General features: G+C 43.5%; 1 protein-coding gene and 1 long non-coding RNA gene across 2 annotated transcripts in view; one reads left to right on the forward strand and one right to left on the reverse strand.

The window, feature by feature from the left end:
- Positions 1-20,552, reverse strand: part of LOC309447055 — a 75,201-nt gene that overhangs the window by 45,050 nt on the left and 9,599 nt on the right. The window lies entirely within an intron of this gene.
- Positions 1,990-20,227, forward strand: LOC309447042 (myosin heavy chain, skeletal muscle, adult-like). The gene is made up of 39 exons (XM_082067302.1): positions 1,990-2,029; positions 2,577-2,819; positions 2,908-3,051; positions 3,144-3,300; positions 4,570-4,597; positions 4,695-4,809; positions 4,895-4,987; positions 5,111-5,174; positions 5,257-5,355; positions 5,460-5,563; positions 5,644-5,782; positions 6,501-6,619; positions 6,717-6,866; positions 7,207-7,377; positions 7,880-8,189; positions 8,347-8,420; positions 9,100-9,187; positions 9,282-9,399; positions 9,572-9,695; positions 9,781-9,917; positions 10,010-10,265; positions 13,072-13,314; positions 13,425-13,601; positions 13,687-13,832; positions 13,920-14,010; positions 14,098-14,487; positions 14,657-14,783; positions 14,950-15,068; positions 15,650-15,846; positions 16,145-16,328; positions 16,415-16,580; positions 16,752-16,876; positions 17,069-17,377; positions 17,478-17,681; positions 17,969-18,094; positions 18,190-18,360; positions 18,447-18,551; positions 18,695-18,790; positions 19,927-20,227. Exons 2-39 carry the CDS (start codon positions 2,613-2,615, stop codon positions 20,080-20,082), a joined length of 5,829 nt encoding a protein of 1,942 aa, XP_081923428.1. The 5' UTR covers positions 1,990-2,029; positions 2,577-2,612; the 3' UTR covers positions 20,083-20,227.

The raw sequence follows: 20,552 nt of genomic DNA on the forward strand, positions 1-20,552 counted from the left end.
GGCAGCCTGTTCCAGTGTCTGCCACCCTCACTGAGAATAAATTTCTTCTCATATTTAAGTGGAACCTTTTGTGTTCCAGTTTGAACCCATTACCCCTTGTCCTATCATTGGTTGTCACCAAGAAGAGCCTGGCTCCATCCTTCTGACACTCACCCTTTATATATCTCTAAACCCTTCTGAAGAATTATTTTGTGAAGGTTGCATGTTCAAATCAGATATTAAATGTCCTCCACATTACTATATTTCACTAGACAAGAACTGAAAATTACCACACTGTCCTTTGGTAATGGGCAGTTCTTCCTATCCAATGTCAAAAGATCAGCTTTCTGAGATATTTGACTGTCTCTATAACTTGTCTGTAGTGAGCTCTGGGTTTGGATTCCAGTCTGGGGCCCAAAACGTGAGTGCTGCAGTGCCAGAGCACTCTTGGAAAGGACTCCTACAGCACAAGGCTGTATATTACATTAGACTCCAGACATTGTTTTTCTAACCTCTTCTCTCTGTTATTCACTGAGGTATTTTAATGACTGAAATGCAAGTGACCAGAATAATGTATTTAATCTGGAGGATCTGAAGAAGTTTAAGTGATTACACCTTTTCATAAAACTAGATCAGTTAGTGTCCTGGGCTACCAGAAAATCTCATTTTCCCATACCATCAGCATTACACAAGACTGCCTACAACCTCTAATGCTCTCGTACCAGTACTGTATTGTTAGATTTTTCTGGGACTGTAAATGTGTAAACATTGAATATTTTGATGGCACAGCAGCTCTAGACTGAGGTTTCATCAGAATACGTAGTATCTGGAACTGTATAATGAGGTGATATGTGTGATTGTGTGTACAGGCATAGCAGGGTAAGGCATGTGCATTTGGGGAGCTGTGGGTAGGAGGGGCCATGGGAACCTATGGAGCTTCAGATTTGACAGAGGGAACTGGTTATTTATGCAGCCAATTATAGGAACAAGGATACATCAAACGCAAGTAAGAAGTATAGGAGTGTGATCAGTGAGATAGCAGAGTTTCTTGGGGCCTCACTTTTTAAATAAAATATGCAAAAAAAAATCTATGCATACACAAGGGTATATTTTAATTTGATACCTCAGAAGTCAGCTCAGGAAGCTATTCAAGAGTTCATTTTCAATATGTAGAGCCTCCCATTACTTGGGTTCAGATTTCCAACTCACTGTATTTCATACCCACCCAGTTATTGAGAGTGTCCTATGTACAGAAAACTCAGCTGTAATACATCTTGAATTTTTACTTTTTAGAAAATATCACTGAAAGTTGACTCTTAACAACATTTATTTGCTGTTTTTTGACATAGTTTTTCTCTTCCTCTCAATGCATGATTCTAAAGCATCATATATGTTATCAACCCCATTGCATGGTTGAAAAGTTGTGACATAAACATACCAAGCAAACTACCATGGGTCAAGCAGCAAATCACTGAGAAAGCCAGCAATAGGAACCATAAGCCCCTGCATCCAAGTTCTCTAAGTGCCTTGAGTAGTCTAGATTCTCTCCTTGACACTCTTGACAAATTATTTATAGATGTATTCACACAGTTAGTAAGATATATAAAATGTTCTAATTATATCATTCAAATCAAATGACAATTATGTCCTTAGTTTGCCAGACAATGTTTTGCCAAAGAAGGTTTGCCAGAAATGCTTTGACCGAAGAAAGGGGGAGCATCTGCAGCATCTGCAGACGAGACACTATAAAATCTCCCAGGGACAACGCTGGCCTGTCTCCACAGAAGGATTCAAGGTAAGTGCATGCATTTTGTGAGCCTGAAGAAAGAGGACAATGCCCTTGCAATATTCCATTCTATTTCTCGTGCCTCTGGCAGCTATTTCCATGAGCAAGTGCCCATGTGAACAAAAATATTCAATATAATTTCAACGCATGTCTGTATCTTCAGTCTATAATTTGCCTCTGGAATTCCATGAAGCAATAGGAAACAACAGCTGTTCTTATTTTACAGGGTTGACCAGTTCCCAGGACAGAAGCCTTTCTTCAAAGGTAACACCCTGAATAATGCACTCCTAGACTACAGTTTAAGGCTGGACTTTGATACCACTGCATGAGTTCTCTTCATAAATACTCCTATAATTCTGCCGGCTTTTGCTTAGGCTGGACTGTTGAAAATAAGGAAGATCTAAAAAGTGAAGTAATTTTTCATTTTTAACACACAAGTTAATACTTTTAACAAGAAAGTACTCAAAGATTCATCACTCATAATTAAGGACCTGAACAGAATGATTTTATCTGTCTGTAGATTCATTTAGGTAAAGACCTCAAATCTAGACAGAATTCATCAAGGTGAGTTGCCAAACTGTAATTAATATGCAGAAGATATTTTATTTATGGTATACAAGGCCAAGTGCTTTAGAAGACTGAGTCTCAGCCATGAGTGGGAGTTAATGTCGCTTTAAGTTAAAATCAAAGTGGATTTCAGTGGTTGCTTCTGGAAGACTAGCTAGCTATTTACTAGCTAAATGAGTTTTCTCACTTACATAGATTATATTCTTGTTCTCAGTGATGAACAACAATTTTTTTCCCCCACCAGATCCCTCTGCTGACGTGCTTTCAATAAAGTGCAGACATGGCCTCTTCAGACTCTGAGATGGCTGTTTTTGGGGAGGCAGCTCCTTACCTCCGAAAGTCAGAAAAGGAGAGAATTGAGGCCCAGAACAAGCCTTTTGATGCCAAGTCATCTGTCTTTGTGGTGCATCCCAAGGAATCCTTTGTGAAAGGGACAATCCAGAGTAGGGAATCAGGGAAGGTCACTGTCAAGACTGAAGCTGGAGAGGTGAGGAAAATGCAAGCTTCAGATCTGCATTTGATTCCCACTCTGAGATTTTAGCTGATATACATGGATCTTTCGTTTCCATTGACAGACTCTGACCGTCAAGGATGATCAAGTCTTCTCCATGAACCCTCCCAAGTACGATAAAATCGAGGACATGGCCATGATGACCCACCTCCACGAACCCGCTGTGCTGTACAACCTCAAAGAGCGTTATGCAGCCTGGATGATCTACGTAAGTACCAGCAGCAGTCTTCCTTTGGGGAGCTGGGAGAACTGCTCTGCCAGGCTCAGGGGAAGGCAACGTGCTGTGTCCCTTCCTCGCAGACCTACTCGGGTCTCTTCTGCGTCACCGTCAACCCCTACAAGTGGCTGCCGGTGTACAACCCGGAGGTGGTGTTGGCCTACAGAGGAAAGAAACGCCAAGAGGCTCCTCCACACATCTTCTCCATCTCTGACAACGCCTATCAGTTCATGTTAAATGGTGAGTTGCTTGATTTTCTTTGAACTACTCTTATAATGAGTTATCTGCAGGGGGAAATACAGAAGATTATCTGGAAATATTGTGTGTGCAACAGTTAAAATATTGTATGCATGGAATGGAAGATTAATGCACTTGACTGTAATGGTCTGTGTGAACTGAGTGTCTGTTACCACACTAGAATCAATAAAGACCTGGACTTAATGAAAATAATGTAGAAGGAGTAAATTCACTGTAAAGAAGAGACCTATTTCTGGTGTAGACTTTCCTGACTGTAATGTGATCTTACACATGTGCATAGACTGATGTACCTTAATCACTAAACTAGTCTCAGTTGGTGACTGAAGAGTAAAATTATATCACATATACCCTTTAAATGATGTCTATACGTTCAATTCAAATTTGTAAGTGTCACTGCTAACAAGTAAAACAGGGTACGTTTGCATTGAACAGGAACATAATTTCTTTGATTATTATAAAAATGGCATTCATGATGGAAAAGGTGACCGCATGGTCTAAATTATATACAGCCTTTAATGATCTGTGTATGATCTCACAGTGAAAAGTAAACCTCAGAAAACATCAAGGGAAAAAATAAAGGTTTTAGTATTGAAAGTGAATGTCTTTAAAACAGTCCTTTCTCCTTTCTCCACTTCCTTCCACCTCTTATTTTCTCTTCCCTATGTTCGCCACTGAAATCAAAGATGTGCAAGATTTTAGATCTTTTCCTGTTCTTTGATTGCAAGCTGGGAAATTGACGCATAATATAAAAATGAAATATTTACCTTGCCTATGTATGATCTCAGGAATACATAATTTCTGTATATATAGCGATTAAAAAAAAATGAGATAAAAGCAGTGAGAGAAGTTGGTCACATATTTCTGTTGTTCTTGATACCTCCAAAGTTCTGTAAGCTTACTCAAGAAAATTTTAACTTACAAAGAGTTTATGTTTTGTCAAAACCCAACCTCAATATTTTCATTACATATTAGTTAAGACTAATAAAGGAGAAATAAGTAGCCTGTTGAGAAGACAATATATTGAAAGGCATAATGCTACAAAAGCTACTCTGATGTCTTTACTGATCCAATTGATTATACCTGAAGTACTGCTGGAAGCATCAAAGTACCCACTGAGAATTCCCAGGGCTTTTCACTGTCTTCAGTCCCAGCATACTCTGAAAGCTTCAGTTCATATTTTTTATCTAGTTTTTCAATTCTTTGTTATTAATGAGCACTTGGAAAAGCTTTCTTATCTCTGTCTTTTCGCAGATCGTGAGAACCAGTCGATCCTGATCACGTACGTACACTCCCTGCTGGGTCCCTGCGGGGCTGCCCGGTGCCAGGGGATCTCCTGCCTGACCACACGCTCTCTGCTTCTCTCTTTGCTTTGGTAGCGGAGAATCCGGTGCAGGGAAGACTGTGAACACCAAGCGTGTCATCCAGTACTTTGCAACAATTGCAGCCAGTGGGGAGAAGAAGAAGGAGGAGCAGCAGTCAGGCAAAATGCAGGTGAGTCAGGAAGAACAGACTGCATGCTCAACATATAATTACCATGTCAACTAAACATTGTAATTGAGTAATTATGATCCCGCAGGGAACGCTTGAGGATCAAATCATCAGCGCTAACCCACTGCTGGAGGCCTTTGGAAATGCCAAGACCGTGAGGAACGACAACTCCTCACGCTTTGTAAGTTGTTGCTTTAGACAAAATCCCTCCTCGTTATAACAGCAGTGATGGGCTACTGGTATTCTCACATAAGGAGATAGCAATGAAATGCAATCAGGCTGAAAACATTTTCCCCCTTAACAGGGCAAATTCATCAGAATCCACTTTGGAGCCACAGGCAAACTGGCTTCTGCAGACATTGAAACATGTAAGAGACTCTCCTGGCCTGATCCCATTCCTTCCAATCCTCCCCAGTTCTTGTGCTAACTCTGTCCTACTGTCCTTGCCAGATCTGCTGGAGAAGTCCAGAGTCACTTTCCAGCTCAAGGCGGAAAGAAGCTACCACATATTTTATCAGATCACCTCCAACAAGAAGCCAGAGCTAATTGGTAGGAAGATCACTAAGTTTCCTGAAGGAATATCACTGGACAATAGCTCATTGTGTCACCTGAAAAGCTAAAGTGAGCTTGTTTTTCCCTTTTATTGCTTTCAGACATGCTTCTCATCACTACCAACCCTTATGATTTTCACTTTGTGAGTCAAGGTGAAATCACTGTTCCCAGCATTGATGACCAGGAGGAACTGATGGCTACAGATGTAAGTAATTTACCAAACAGGTCATATGGTTGTTAGGAGCCCTGGTACGTATTCATTTACTTTACTGTTTCTTTTGCCAGAGTGCCATTGACATCCTGGGCTTCACTGCTGATGAAAAGACTGCCATCTACAAGCTGACAGGGGCCGTCATGCACTATGGGAACTTGAAGTTCAAGCAGAAACAACGAGAGGAGCAGGCAGAGCCTGATGGCACAGAAGGTATTAGCAGATTCAGCAAACTGTCCAAAAGTTATTTTCTTTGTCACCAAAAGAAGGACTTAGGCAGATTTCAGGCTTTGGATGTGCAAACTAAGAAAATATTTGTTCAATTGCTAGATTACAGTTGAGACATGTAACTGATTTAATGATACATATAACTTTACTCTGTAAATATTTACTAAAATGGTACACTGCCTGGAAGTCAGAAGGCATGGATGGCAAGTCTTGTAACATTATTAGTTATACTTTTGTTGGAATACATGTTGCAATCTCTGCTGTATTGTGGAGTAGTGAAGAGTTCAGCGCTAACAGGATGGGAGACTGTGTTCCTGTTCACCCTGACCTCTTGGGAGGAACTCTGAAGTGAGATGTGTATTTGATTAGTCTCTGTCACAGCAGGCAGTACAATCCATGCCTCTGGCTCTCTAAGTGATGAATCCTCTTCCTGTACAACTAGGAAATGTGAAGTCCCATACTCTTGACTGAAAAGGGATTGAAAGCAATGAGTTCTCTTGAATATTTTGTAGAAACTGAAGCTCAAAATGTGTTGCAAACTCTGAATCCTGAAGACAAGAGAAAATAGCTTTGTAGATTTGACTTGGACATTTAGCAGCAACTTTTTAATAGTGCTGCTGTTACTTTTGAGACAGTCCTTCAAAACCAAAATTTTAGGAATTGTCCAATATTTATTCCTCTCTTGATCTTTTCTGGTGTTTAGTTGCTGACAAGGCTGCCTACCTGATGGGTCTGAACTCAGCAGACCTGCTCAAGGCCCTCTGCTACCCCCGAGTCAAGGTTGGGAATGAATATGTGACCAAGGGTCAAACTGTGCAGCAGGTAGGAAAGATGTAGTAACCTGGAACATGCTTTGTTGGTTCCTGCTGATTCTCCTCTGCTGTTTATAGCAACTTCATAACGTTTCTCCTTGCTTTAGGTGAACAATTCAGTAGGTGCTCTGGCAAAGGCTGTCTATGAGAAGATGTTCTTGTGGATGGTTGTTCGTATCAACCAACAGCTGGATACCAAGCAGCCCAGACAGTACTTCATTGGTGTCCTGGACATTGCTGGCTTTGAGATCTTTGATGTAAGGAAGCACTTTTCTAGCATTTTCATAAAAGGACAAGAGAGAGTAAAGGAAATATTAAGACACATTTTTAATGTTCCTACACTTATTTGCAGGGCTTTTGGAATAATATTTTTAAATCCTGCAAAAAATAATAATATAGAAAACTAATCTCCTAATTACAGAGAATTTGAAACAGTCTCTCTTTTCTAAATACAAAGCCTATCCTAGAGAGATAGCAAAGCAAAACTACACAGGAAGAGGCCTTACATTTTAAGTATCAACCATGATGAATTAGGATTGTACAAGAAAACACCTTGCTGTTATTGCTGAGCGTTGCATGTCTTTTTATATCTGGCAGTTTAACAGCTTTGAGCAGCTGTGCATCAACTTCACCAATGAGAAACTGCAACAGTTCTTCAACCACCACATGTTCGTGCTGGAGCAGGAGGAGTACAAGAAGGAGGGAATCGAATGGACATTCATTGATTTTGGGATGGACCTGGCTGCCTGCATTGAGCTCATTGAGAAGGTATCCTTCTTGTTCAAGTGTTTTATTTGTTGGACCTTCCATACTTGCCAAAAGGCATACATAAAAAGCATGTGAGAATATTCTGGCTTTTTCAAATACATGCTGTTGAAAGTGGCAACAGGGTGGAAGTGCTTTTAGAGATCATACTCCGATACCAGGAGTTTTGGTGAGAGCATTCATTTCCAGATTATAAATGCAGTTACATAAAAGATTGTTATGTTCACTAAGTACCTATCAGTAAAGAAGATTTATATCTCTATCTGTCCTCTCAGATACTGTTTTGCATTGTCGTACTTGCAATTTTTTTTGTCAGCAAAGGCATTTACATAAGTTCAAATGAAATAGCAACACTGAAAAAAGTTGATCCTTAGTCTATTTTCTCTGACTTATTGCCATGAAGTGCATGGGAACAGCTTTCTCTTCTGACTCCAGCAATGTTCCAACCAAGTGATGTCTCCTTTCTCATCTGTTTCTCCCTCTTGTCTGCTGTAATGTCTTCCAGCCCATGGGCATCTTCTCCATCCTGGAAGAGGAGTGCATGTTCCCCAAGGCAACTGACACCTCTTTCAAGAACAAGCTCTATGACCAACATCTGGGCAAGTCCAGCAACTTCCAGAAGCCCAAACCTGCCAAAGGCAAGGCTGAGGCTCATTTCTCCCTGGTGCACTACGCTGGCACGGTGGACTACAACATCTCTGGTTGGCTGGAGAAGAACAAGGACCCTCTGAACGAAACTGTCATTGGGTTGTACCAGAAATCGTCTGTGAAGACATTGGCCTTACTCTTTGCAAACTATGGTGGAGCAGATGCAGGTCAGCTCTGTGAAAATTGTGTTTTCAATGTGGGACAATGTTGACACAGAATTAAAGCAGTAAATACTAAACATTTAAAGTCGTTTTTTATTCTGTAGTGCCCAATATGTAACATCCATATTTTAATACTTTTTTTCTGGTGTTCTTCCATTTTCAGAGGCTGGTGGTGGTGGCAAAAAAGGTGGCAAGAAGAAGGGTTCTTCTTTCCAGACTGTCTCAGCTCTTTTCCGGGTACAGCACAGTGTTTGTTATCTCTTTGTAATATTAAGAAATGGGGACAGCTAATATTAATTTTGAAAAGGCTATTTTGCTTTGTTGTGACAGTAGTAAAATTCTTTTCAAATTCCACATCATGTTTTCCAGGATAAATTTTGATATTGCTAACATGTCATGTTCAACACTAAGCATACAGTCTTCCATGATCATGGAAATCTAATGCCATTTTTAAAAATAGGATATTAATCAGATCATTTTATGTCTTTGGGTCAGACTAGCACTATAATTTTAGCATTCCTGCATTTCTGTGAGGTTGATATGTTGGGGAATTGAGAGTCTCCTTATAAACATTCTCCAAGGAGATATGTATCTTATTTGAAAAAAACCTCAACACTTCTTCAACTTAAGTACATTGACATTAGAAAGCAAAACATGAAAAACCTGTAAGTTACTTACTTTGTGTGAAAGTGTGAATTTTTATATTAGTTTCCACTGGCCCAGTAGCAACCTAGAAGTATTTCAGTCTTTAAAAATAGTGTTCAGTATCTTCAAATAATAGAAATATTTGGTTAATATGGCTTTACCTCAGTGTTCTGAAACCCAGCTTATTTTGAGAATCATAAAGTCCTTACCACGGGTTTGATGCATCAGTCACTGGAGGCAGAAAACTCACATTACTCCCTGATCCCTCTAGGAGAACTTAAACAAGCTGATGACCAATCTACGGAGCACTCACCCCCATTTTGTCCGTTGCATCATCCCAAATGAAACAAAAACACCTGGTAAGATGCTCAAGCAGAAAAAGAACTTCCTTTGATAAAGCCATTCCCCTTTGCACTGCAAACTATGGTATTCATTTATGCTCTGAATCGGTAGGTGCCATGGAGCATGAACTGGTACTTCACCAGCTGCGCTGTAACGGCGTGCTGGAAGGCATCAGAATCTGCAGGAAAGGTTTCCCCAGCAGAGTCCTCTATGCTGACTTTAAACAGAGGTAAGAGCACTGCAATTTTCTGTGTCGTTAAAAGCAATGTTGGTTCACTCATGTAGGTTCATTCAAGCTGGACTCTGTTCAACAACAGCCATATATGAGCTGGCAGTGTTCAGTAGTTTGAGCATGTTGGCTGTGGAAAAATAATCTCATCCCCCTCTTTCTATTTTCACAGGTACAAGGTGCTTAATGCCAGCGCCATCCCAGAGGGACAGTTCATCGATAGCAAGAAGGCTTCTGAGAAGCTTCTTGGGTCAATCGATGTGGACCACACCCAGTACAAATTTGGCCACACTAAGGTACAACCCGCTCTTGTTTCACCCCCTGTGTGCCTGTGCTTTGCTCTGCCTGACAATGATGTGCTGCAACTTTCCCTTTCTCAAGGTGTTCTTCAAAGCTGGGCTGCTGGGACTGCTGGAGGAGATGAGGGATGAGAAGCTGGCACAGCTCATCACCCGCACACAGGCCAGGTGCAGGGGCTTCCTCATGAGAGTGGAGTACCAGAGAATGGTGGAGAGAAGGTACATCTTCAGTTAATGTCACTGTACTTGGGGGAAAGTGTTGACGTCTGTCGAACTGAAAATATTCAATGTACATTTTAATTATGCTTCAGGGAGTCCATCTTCTGCATCCAGTACAATGTCCGTGCATTCATGAATGTCAAGCACTGGCCCTGGATGAAGTTGTTCTTCAAGATCAAGCCCTTGCTGAAGAGCGCAGAATCGGAGAAGGAGATGGCCAACATGAAACAAGAGTTTGAGAAAACCAAGGAAGAGCTTGCGAAGTCTGAGGCAAAGAGGAAGGAGCTGGAGGAGAAAATGGTGAAACTGCTGCAGGAGAAAAATGATTTGCAGCTCCAAGTGCAGGCGGTGAGTTTATTGCCATCAGAAGGTCAGACTATAGAAGACCAAAAGTCAGATATTTGGTGAATTATCAATCGTATGTATGTAAAGTTGAGGAAACAAGTGTCTGTCAGTGCTCTGGTGAGCACTCTGACAGCCAGTACAAGGAGGCATGGAGCTCTGAGTGGGAGTCAGTGCTCTTGCCTTCTGAAGAAGAAGGCAGATATAGTTACCCAACATGAAATACCCAGAGCAGAGTCTTGCCTCTGAGCAGGTGAGTCCTTCAGGGGATATCTCCATCTCATCAGGATGCAGAACAATGAATTCATTTTGGAGTGTAAATGCAAGCCAGAGTCGAAAGTGGTACTTGTGAATTCAGGTACAGGAAAAGCCATCCACTCTTTGTTTAATAACTAGTGGTTAATCATTCACTCACTAACTGGGAAATACAGCTTCAAATTTCTGCTTAGTCTAAGTATATATAGACACAGTGTTTCTCTTTCTGAGAAAAAGTCACACCATCTGACGGAGTTCTTCTTCCCTCTGTGTTGATTACACAAAAGAGCTTGGTATGCTCTAGACTTGTATGAATTGAGGTCATAAATAAAATCTATAATGAAGCAGAGGTTTTTGTTTCTTTTGAACATTGTAGTTTTTTTGCATCTCTAGTCTGGATTTTCTGCCATGCACTGTATGGTAGTTTCACTACAAGACATATCCTGTGTGGGTAAAATTACTAATATTTAAGATTGAGGGTTCTGGCTAAGAGTTTATGTTTACTAATAGAATGCTCCTTTCCACTTAAAGCTATCTTTCCAAAGTGTACTTATGTTGAGGTCCCCAGTCTGGGGGGCACAGTTTAGAACAGGTCTGACAGAAGCTTTATTAACTATAAATACATTAAGAGAACCTTCATAGAGCTCCTCTGTTCTCTGCCAATTGATTGCAGAGACACAGTTCAGGCTCACGGAAGAGTGGCCAGAAAGCTGCCTGGCAGAAAAGGACTTGTGGGTGTTGGCTGACAGCAGGTGGACATGAGCCAGGGCATGCCCAGGTGGCCAAAAAGACCACCAGCATCCTGGCTGGTACCAGCACTGGTGTGACCAGCAGGACCAGGGCATTTACCATCTGCTGTACTGGGCACTGATGAGGTCAAACCTTGAATCCTGGATTCTGTTTTGGCCCCTCATGCCAAGAAAGCCCTTGAGGTGCTGGAGTGAGTTGAGAGAAGGGAACGGAGTTGGTGAGGGGCTGGAGCACAAGTGTGATGGGAGCGGCTGAGGGACCTGGGGGGTTCAGCTGGAGAACAGGAGCTGAGGGGAGACCTTCTGATCTCTGAACTGCCTGAAAGGAGGCTGTAGCATGGAGTGTGTTGGTTTCTGCTCCCAAGTAGCAAGTGATATGATGAGAGAAAATGGCCTCAAGTTGCACCAGGGAAGGTTGAGGTTGGATATTAGGAAACGTTTCTTCACAGAAAGGACTGTCGGGCATTGGAACAGGCTGCCCAGGGCAGTGGTGGAGTCACCATTGCTGGAGGGATTTAAAAGACATATAGATCAAATTCTTAGGGACATGGTTTAGTGCCAGACTTAGATTATGGTTAGACTCAATGATCCTGAGGGTCTCTTCCAACCTAGATGATTCTATTATTCTATGGTTCTGTATACTGTATCAGAAAAAAAGAAAGTCAGGAGGAAAAAAACTCTTTTCAGTGTTAACAAAGCTAGGTATTCTTCCTTGGGAGGGATATTTTACTTAAGTAGCTTGCTAACTGCAACAGTTCTAAGGAATCAAACAGTAAATAACATGACAATATGGAGAGACTGGCTCTTGGTGGAGCTTATAGGAGTGGCACACCCAGTATCACCTTACCTGAGAAGCAGGAAGTTGGAAACAATCATGGACTGGTAGCTTTTAGTTGAAAGGAATATTCTTTTGGTAAGGATATCTTCTTAGCCAGACTTCTCGATCTTAAATATTAATAATTTTACCACCACAGTCCTACAAACATTGTAGGCACAGAGCACTTCACAAAATACAGTACTACTTAAAAATATTTACAGAAGTATTTGCTATTTAAATGTTACTTTACAAAATCATCTTAGCGCACTCATTAAATTACTTAAATTACCAACTAAAAACGGAGCCCTGTACTTAACTACCCCAGTTATTTAAACATTCCCGGAGAAAATGTCAACCCTGTCATATCTATTTTGCCTAGTATATGGATAAAAAAATAAACATTTCATTGGACTTTCTTATAAGATATTTAACTTTGAAATTCATTTAGGACAATAAAAAATCATTATACCAAAAGCCCACCGAAGAGTAAGATGATGTGGTAATCAGCTGAAACCAGCATATGCCACACCAAACACAGAAAGGATGACACACAGATAGTTGATTTACAAGGGTAAGATGCCACCTGCACAAGTGGCAGTCTCAGTACAGTTAGAGACAGCATTTTTGTATTAAATTATTGTTGAGACTACCAAAGCCTTTACTCCCAACACAAGAATGAGTCCATAAGGATTCAGTTGCAAAAGGAAAGATACTGAATACTGTGTTTGTGAATAGAAATGTCTCTGAGAGCTTTCTCCTCTAGGTAAATGAGAAATTATCACTCCTACCACATCTGTGAAAGATTCTTAGGAGAGAGAAAAAAGCTTAGGAACTGATATTGTTTCCAACTGAGAAGTTGTATAATGTATACCAGGAAAAGAAAAAGAAAATAAAGTTATTTGAGGAGAATCCAAATTCAGGGTAGAGTTTAAAACATGCTTGCATGAAAAGTTCAAAAAATAAACCAAGATAATCTGTGTCTCCCTACCAGGAAGCAGATGCTTTGGCTGATGCTGAGGAAAGATGTGACCAGCTCATCAAAACCAAAATCCAGCTGGAAGCTAAAGTTAAAGAGGTGACTGAGAGGGCTGAGGATGAGGAAGAAATTAATGCTGAACTGACAGCCAAGAAAAGGAAACTGGAGGATGAATGTTCAGAACTGAAGAAGGATATTGATGACCTTGAGTTAACACTGGCCAAGGTTGAAAAGGAAAAACATGCCACCGAAAACAAGGTATGAGGCAGAACCTGTCACTCTCCCAGAAAAGACCTCTGGCTTTTATACAGTGTAAAGTTTTAAACATATTTTTTTTTAAATCTGCACTTGCTCCCTTCTTCCCAAAGGTGAAAAACCTGACAGAGGAGATGGCAGCTCTGGACGAGACCATTGTGAAGCTGACAAAAGAGAAGAAAGCCCTCCAAGAGGCCCACCAGCAGACACTGGATGACCTGCAGGCAGAAGAGGACAAAGTCAATACACTGACCAAAGCCAAGACCAAGCTGGAGCAGCAAGTGGACGATGTGAGCACATGGCCATCCAGCAAGAACAGGACAGGTATGGAGTTAGACCTGACCGGTTGTGAGCTGAGGGTCTTGTTCTTTTTAGCTGGAAGGCTCCCTGGAGCAAGAGAAGAAACTGCGCATGGACCTTGAGAGAGCGAAGAGGAAACTGGAAGGAGACCTGAAGCTGGCCCAAGACAGCATAATGGACTTGGAAAATGATAAGCAGCAGCTGGATGAGAAACTGAAGAAGTAAGTGTGGCTGTGGGACACCTGAGTGCTGGGCTGCTTGCACTTGTCTTTTTCCCTGATCTCTAACATGGTTTGATTTACCCACAGGAAAGACTTTGAAATCAGCCAGATCCAGAGCAAAATTGAGGATGAGCAAGCAATGGGCATACAATTACAGAAGAAGATCAAGGAGCTTCAGGCAAGTCTCTGTTCCTTCCCCTCTCTCTCCCAGTCTCAGGTCAGGTAGGAGGAGGCCCAGGTGTGAAGGGTCCCTAATGTTCCACAGGCCCGTATTGAGGAACTGGAGGAGGAAATTGAGGCCGAGCGAACCTCTCGGGCAAAAGCCGAGAAGCATCGTGCTGACCTCTCCAGGGAGCTAGAAGAGATCAGCGAGCGCCTGGAAGAAGCAGGAGGGGCTACGGCAGCTCAGATCGATATGAACAAGAAGCGTGAGGCAGAGTTTCAGAAGATGCGTCGTGACCTGGAAGAGGCCACGCTGCAGCACGAAGCCACGGCTGCCGCCCTGCGCAAGAAGCACGCGGACAGCACAGCTGAGCTTGGGGAGCAGATCGACAACCTGCAGCGAGTGAAGCAGAAGCTGGAGAAGGAGAAGAGCGAGCTGAAGATGGAGATTGACGACTTGGCCAGTAACATGGAGTCTGTCTCCAAAGCCAAGGTACAGAGCTTCTGGCAGGTTACTGCTCTATGATACATGACCTGATAAATGATTTTGAACCTTCTGATTACGTTTTGCTATTTCACATAGTTGCATTGTTTTCCATCATGACAACAACATGCAAGAAGTTATTGACAATCCCCTTTCCTTGCATGTATTTGACATGTAGGCAAACCTGGAGAAGATGTGTCGCACTCTGGAAGACCAGCTAAGTGAGATTAAGACAAAAGATGAGGAACATCAGCGCATGATCAATGACCTCAATGCTCAAAGAGCTCGTCTGCAAACAGAAGCAGGTAACACACCCTATGCCCCTCTGGAATGGGACAACATCTAGTCAATGATGAGAAGAAAAAGAGTGATGTTTTACATAAATGGTCCACACTCTGTAAGCTACTATACAGTGCTTTAAGGACACTTTAGTTTAGTATTGTTTTTTAAATTACAATCTATCTTTCTCAGGTGAATATTCGCGCCAGGTGGATGAAAAGGATGCTTTGATATCGCAGCTATCCAGAGGGAAACAGGCATTTACTCAACAGATTGAGGAACTTAAAAGACATTTAGAGGAAGAAATAAAGGTACAGATATTTCCTCTAGGGGGTTTCACTTTGGATTCAGATTCCATTGCCTTTCACGATGTTTCCTGCTCTCAGACAAAATAAGAAATGTGAGCCATGTAATTTTAATTTGGGAGTGCTCAAACCAGATAGACACATCTCCCTCTATAGTGTGGGAAGAAAAGTTGAAGGAGGGCATCACCTCCAACATGGCTACTGAGACACGGAAGTACTACCTTAGGTCTTTATTCTGATGGAATTGGCATATAGAAAAGGTTGAGGTATATCTAAAAATCTGTGTTTCTTATTATACTTTTGCATAATGGAAGCTGAAATTTTAGAACATATTTTAAAAGATGCAACAATTCCCAGCTTTGTATTATAGTTATCGTTTAGAGTTTACCCTTGTTCTCTCCTGAAGTAACATTCTAGATTCTGATGAATGAAGTGATGAGGAGATACTCAGAACATGGAATCAATGTCCCTTTTTTCCTTCGGCTGACTTAAAATGGCAGATTCAGAGAGTTTACAACAGCTTTCCCTAACTTAACATTCTGTTATCACATGGGCAATTCATTGTCCCAATCCCATTTTCTCGCCAGGCCAAGAACGCCCTGGCCCACGCCCTGCAGTCTGCTCGCCACGACTGTGACTTGCTCCGGGAACAATATGAGGAGGAGCAGGAAGCCAAGGGGGAGCTGCAGCGTGCGCTGTCCAAGGCCAACAGCGAAGTGGCCCAGTGGAGAACCAAATATGAGACTGACGCTATTCAGCGCACGGAAGAGCTGGAGGAGGCCAAGTATGTGGGAAGTGGGATGTTGAATGGCTGGAGAAGACTGAGGCTGTCAAGGGAAATTGGAGTCTCTAAGTTTGGGTTAGAACAGTGGTGGGACCAAGGCAGGAATAGACCATCTTTGCTGTAAAGGGGGGATAGGGTAGGAGAGGAAAAGTGTGCTATGGAAAAAGGGAAGAATGGAAACACAAATGCAGCCCTTGAGCTAGAACAGCTAGGACAGGCCAGATACTCAGAAGGTGTCATGACACAGATGTGGTAGACCCTTAAGCTCTAACCTGGAGCTGTGCTGATCTCCTGCCAGGAAGAAGCTGGCACAGCGCCTGCAAGAGGCAGAGGAACATGTTGAAGCTGTGAATGCCAAATGTGCCTCCCTGGAAAAGACAAAGCAGAGGCTGCAGAATGAAGTGGAGGACCTGATGATTGATGTGGAGCGATCAAATGCTGCCTGCGCAGCTCTGGATAAGAAGCAGAAGAACTTCGACAAGGTCTTTTGGGCTCCAGACGTGGGGTTCCTGGGCAGAGCATCCCCTCCTGATGGCCACATCCAAACTCACACCTGGTTTCTCTTCAGATCCTGGCAGAATGGAAGCAGAAGTACGAGGAGACGCAGGCTGAGCTGGAAGCCTCCCAGAAGGAGTCTCGCTCTCTCAGCACGGAGCTCTTTAAGATGAAGAATGCCTATGAGGAGTCCTTGGACCACCTGGAAACGCTGAAGCGGGAGAACAAGAACTTGCAGCGTAAGTGCCCGGCCCTCTGCTCCTGGCAGGGCTTTCTCCTGTCCAGCACTACGCACCGCTGCACATGGGTCTGTGCCTGCAGGTGGGCAGGGATGTCTGTCACCTTGGTGTGACAGGGCCCTTCCCGTTGTGCTCTGTGCCTGACCATGCCATTGGTGTTTGTTCCCACAGAGGAGATTTCCGACCTCACGGAGCAGATTGCAGAGGGAGGAAAGGCGATTCATGAGCTGGAGAAAGTCAAGAAGCAGATTGAGCAGGAGAAATCTGAAATCCAGGCTGCTCTGGAGGAAGCTGAGGTACAGGCTCATAATCACTGGTGTCTGCATAAAAATAGGAGGAATGGAGAAATAGGGCTAAAACCTGCTTGTTGCGCCTCTGTTCCATCGGTGGGGCACAGCCAACTGAGATTTCCCGAAATGTGCTGCAGTTACCTGGAAAGCAAGCAGTAGCTTAATCGATGTTACAAATGCTTGTGTCCACTTGCCCAGGCCTCCCTGGAACATGAAGAGGGGAAGATCCTGCGCCTCCAGCTTGAGCTCAACCAGGTGAAGTCAGAGATTGACAGGAAGATAGCAGAGAAAGATGAGGAGATTGATCAGATGAAGAGAAACCACCTCAGAATTGTGGAGTCCTTGCAGAGCAGCCTGGACGCTGAGATCAGGAGCAGGAATGAAGCCCTGCGGCTGAAGAAGAAGATGGAGGGAGACCTGAATGAAATGGAGATCCAGCTGAGCCATGCCAACCGCGTGGCTGCAGAGGCACAAAAGAACCTGAGAAACACCCAGGGAGTGCTCAAGGTCCGTTCAGCAAAGCTGCTGAAAGAGAGGAGACATCTCTGACAGTTTTGTCATGCAAGCACATGCTGCCACCTTGCAATTTCTCTTGTCTTTTTCTCAGGATACCCAGATACACTTGGACGATGCTCTGAGGACACAGGAGGACCTGAAGGAGCAGGTGGCCATGGTGGAGCGCAGAGCAAACCTGTTGCAGGCTGAAATTGAGGAGCTACGGGCAGCTCTGGAGCAGACGGAGCGTTCGAGGAAACTGGCTGAGCAGGAGCTTCTGGATGCCACCGAACGTGTGCAGCTCCTCCATAGCCAGGTAAGGGTGTGGTACCAAAAGCAGCTGTGTTGACACAGCAAACACAGAGGGCAGCTGCGTAACAGTGGATTGGGCAGGGTAGTGGTCTAGAATGGCCTCTCTACTGCTGTCCAGAAGGAAAGGTGCTCAGCGCCCATCACCTGAGCCCACACTCAGTTTGTAAGCAACCATTTTAAAGAGCGTTCCAGAGTTTGAATCCCAAGCTTGAAGAGTAAAGACTTGGCTCAGGCTGTAGGTTTGGTATTGCAGACCTCAGAACACAGGTCTTGAACTCTCTCTTTGCACAGAACACCAGCTTGATCAACACCAAGAAGAAGCTGGAAACAGACATTACCCAAATTCAGAGTGAAATGGAGGATACGATCCAGGAAGCCCGCAATGCTGAAGAGAAGGCCAAGAAGGCCATCACAGATGTGAGTCGGGGGCTCCTTTCATTGCTGATGCTGGATGTGTTCTCCTTGGAACTTTGTCCAGCCCCCAAATGGACTTGACCCTTTGCTCTCATCAGGCAGCCATGATGGCAGAAGAGCTGAAGAAGGAGCAGGACACCAGCGCCCACCTGGAGAGGATGAAGAAGAACCTGGACCAGACGGTGAAGGACCTGCAGCTCCGTCTGGACGAGGCTGAGCAGTTGGCCCTGAAGGGAGGCAAGAAGCAAATCCAGAAGCTGGAGGCCAGAGTGCGTAGGGCTGCTCTTTGTACATGAGTGAACATGTCACATAAGCAGCCATCAGGGAAGCTCCAAGGATGGGCTTGTCCTTGCAGGTGCGGGAGCTGGAAGGGGAGGTTGATGCTGAGCAGAAGCGCAGCGCTGAAGCCGTGAAGGGTGTGCGCAAGTACGAGAGGAGGGTGAAGGAGCTGACCTACCAGGTAAGGCAGGAGGTCTCCTTGGACTGACAGAGTCTTCTCACAGCAAGTCAAATTTTGCACATGCTATCCCCAAGGGGAATTGTTAACTTTGTGTGACAGCAAACCAATAATTCATTCTCTCTCTTGTTTGTCAACTGCCTTAGTCTGAGGAAGACCGGAAGAATATCCTCAGGCTTCAGGATCTGGTGGACAAACTGCAAATGAAGGTGAAATCCTACAAGAGACAAGCTGAGGAGGCTGTGAGTATTGTTTTTTAGTGGTAACAAACGTAACTTTCTGAGTCATATGGGCAAAAAAAAAATGCAGAGAAAGAAAGGTCAGTTATCTGGGAACAGTTTAGTGTGTGCCTACAAGAAATTCCTCCTTGTAAAGCATGAATGTTGTGGTCACCATGAGAAAATTAACAACTCTAGGAACTGAATCCTGAGAGTATGATTGACACCGCATTATTTTGGCCATGTTCCTGTCTGGGATAAACCAAGGGATGTCCTGCCATATTTTTTATAGAGGAGGACACACTGATACATCCAGGTCACAAACAGCCTCTCAGCTGATAAATTTTTGAGTCAGGTTTCTTCCTGCTCAGCCCATTACAGACAGGTTTTGCTGTCCTATGGTGAGTGAATGGCTTGTGAGAAAGACATAGATGGGTTAAAACTGGCTGATCTCCTCTGAGTTCTTCAGTTTACATCAGAGAGTGCAGAGCTAGGACACTGAGCCAGAACAGGAGACAGAGATGCTTTGCTCATCTGCTGAACTGGAAATAAGTTTTAATTTATTCTGCAAGGCAATGTCCTCCTTAAGTCAAAGCGATTATATAGTTACTGGAAGAGAAGGGTGGATTGTGGGGGATCTTGAATGGCTATGGAAGATAAAGGAGATGTGCAGTTACCTGACAGTGCTCTCATAGCAGTCATGGAGAAAGAAGAAGGTCTGTCCACCTAGTGGGGAGTGGCAAGAGTGGTCAGGTACTTCCTCCATAAGGACACCATAAAAACTCACCTTTGTGGTGTATACATGTACTTTCTTGGTGTTGCTGCTTTTTCTTAGCTTTAAATTTTGAGTGTAATGAATAACAAACTGAAGCCCAAACAGCTTTTTCTCAACAGCTTGAAAGAGAGACTGTTGTGCTGTCCATCCTCTGTAGGGCAGAACTGGGCTAACCTTTCAAATGCTGTTTTAGTTTGGATGTGGTATTCTAAACAAGGGAGGATGAGGAGATCTGTGTAAAGCTTCTGGGTCAGCACTAGTGGGTGAGGGATAGAAGGTCTGTACTTTCCCCTGGAGAACAGCTACAGCCTTGCAAGGCCAAGGCGTGGGAGAAGTGAAAGCCCTGCCCTGTGCTCCTCACCACTGACTCCCTCTTCCCACACAGGAGGAACTGTCCAATGTCAACCTCTCCAAGTTCCGCAAGATCCAGCACGAGCTGGAGGAAGCCGAGGAGCGGGCTGACATTGCAGAGTCGCAGGTCAACAAGCTCCGAGCGAAGAGCCGGGATTTTCATGGCAAGAAGATAGAAGAGGAAGAGTAAAGATGTCATGAGGCAAAAAAGTGACCTGAGGGATGCACAAAATGTGAAGCTCTTGGTCACTTTCTTCTGTAATTAGTCTTTGTACCCACCTCAGTGTCTCAATGTCTAGAGAATAAAGATTGTAGATTCCTTTGCATACACACTACGATCAGTGCAGCCTTTTTTATTTTTTTTCTGATCAAGCATGGGGTATTGCATTTTAGCACAAGTTTTCTTACTTTTCCTGGCTGTGGGAAGGGAGAAGCTAATGCAACCTCTGAATTGAGGACCTGTAAACTCAGAGGCTGGACATTTCTGTGGAGACTACTGACATCTCCAGCAGCTCCTTTTCCTACTGTCTTTTCAGCACAGATTACTTCCCATCTGAGAGGGAAGAGAGGGTGACCTCTTTCCTTCTTCCTTTCTCTGCTTTTCTTTGTGATTCTGGCAGTCACAAACCCTGAACATTAGTCCCTGAGCAAGTTATAATA

This window comes from Streptopelia decaocto (genome assembly GCF_964273445.1).
Source record: "Streptopelia decaocto genome assembly, chromosome: 16".
NCBI classification, from domain to species: domain Eukaryota; kingdom Metazoa; phylum Chordata; class Aves; order Columbiformes; family Columbidae; genus Streptopelia; species Streptopelia decaocto.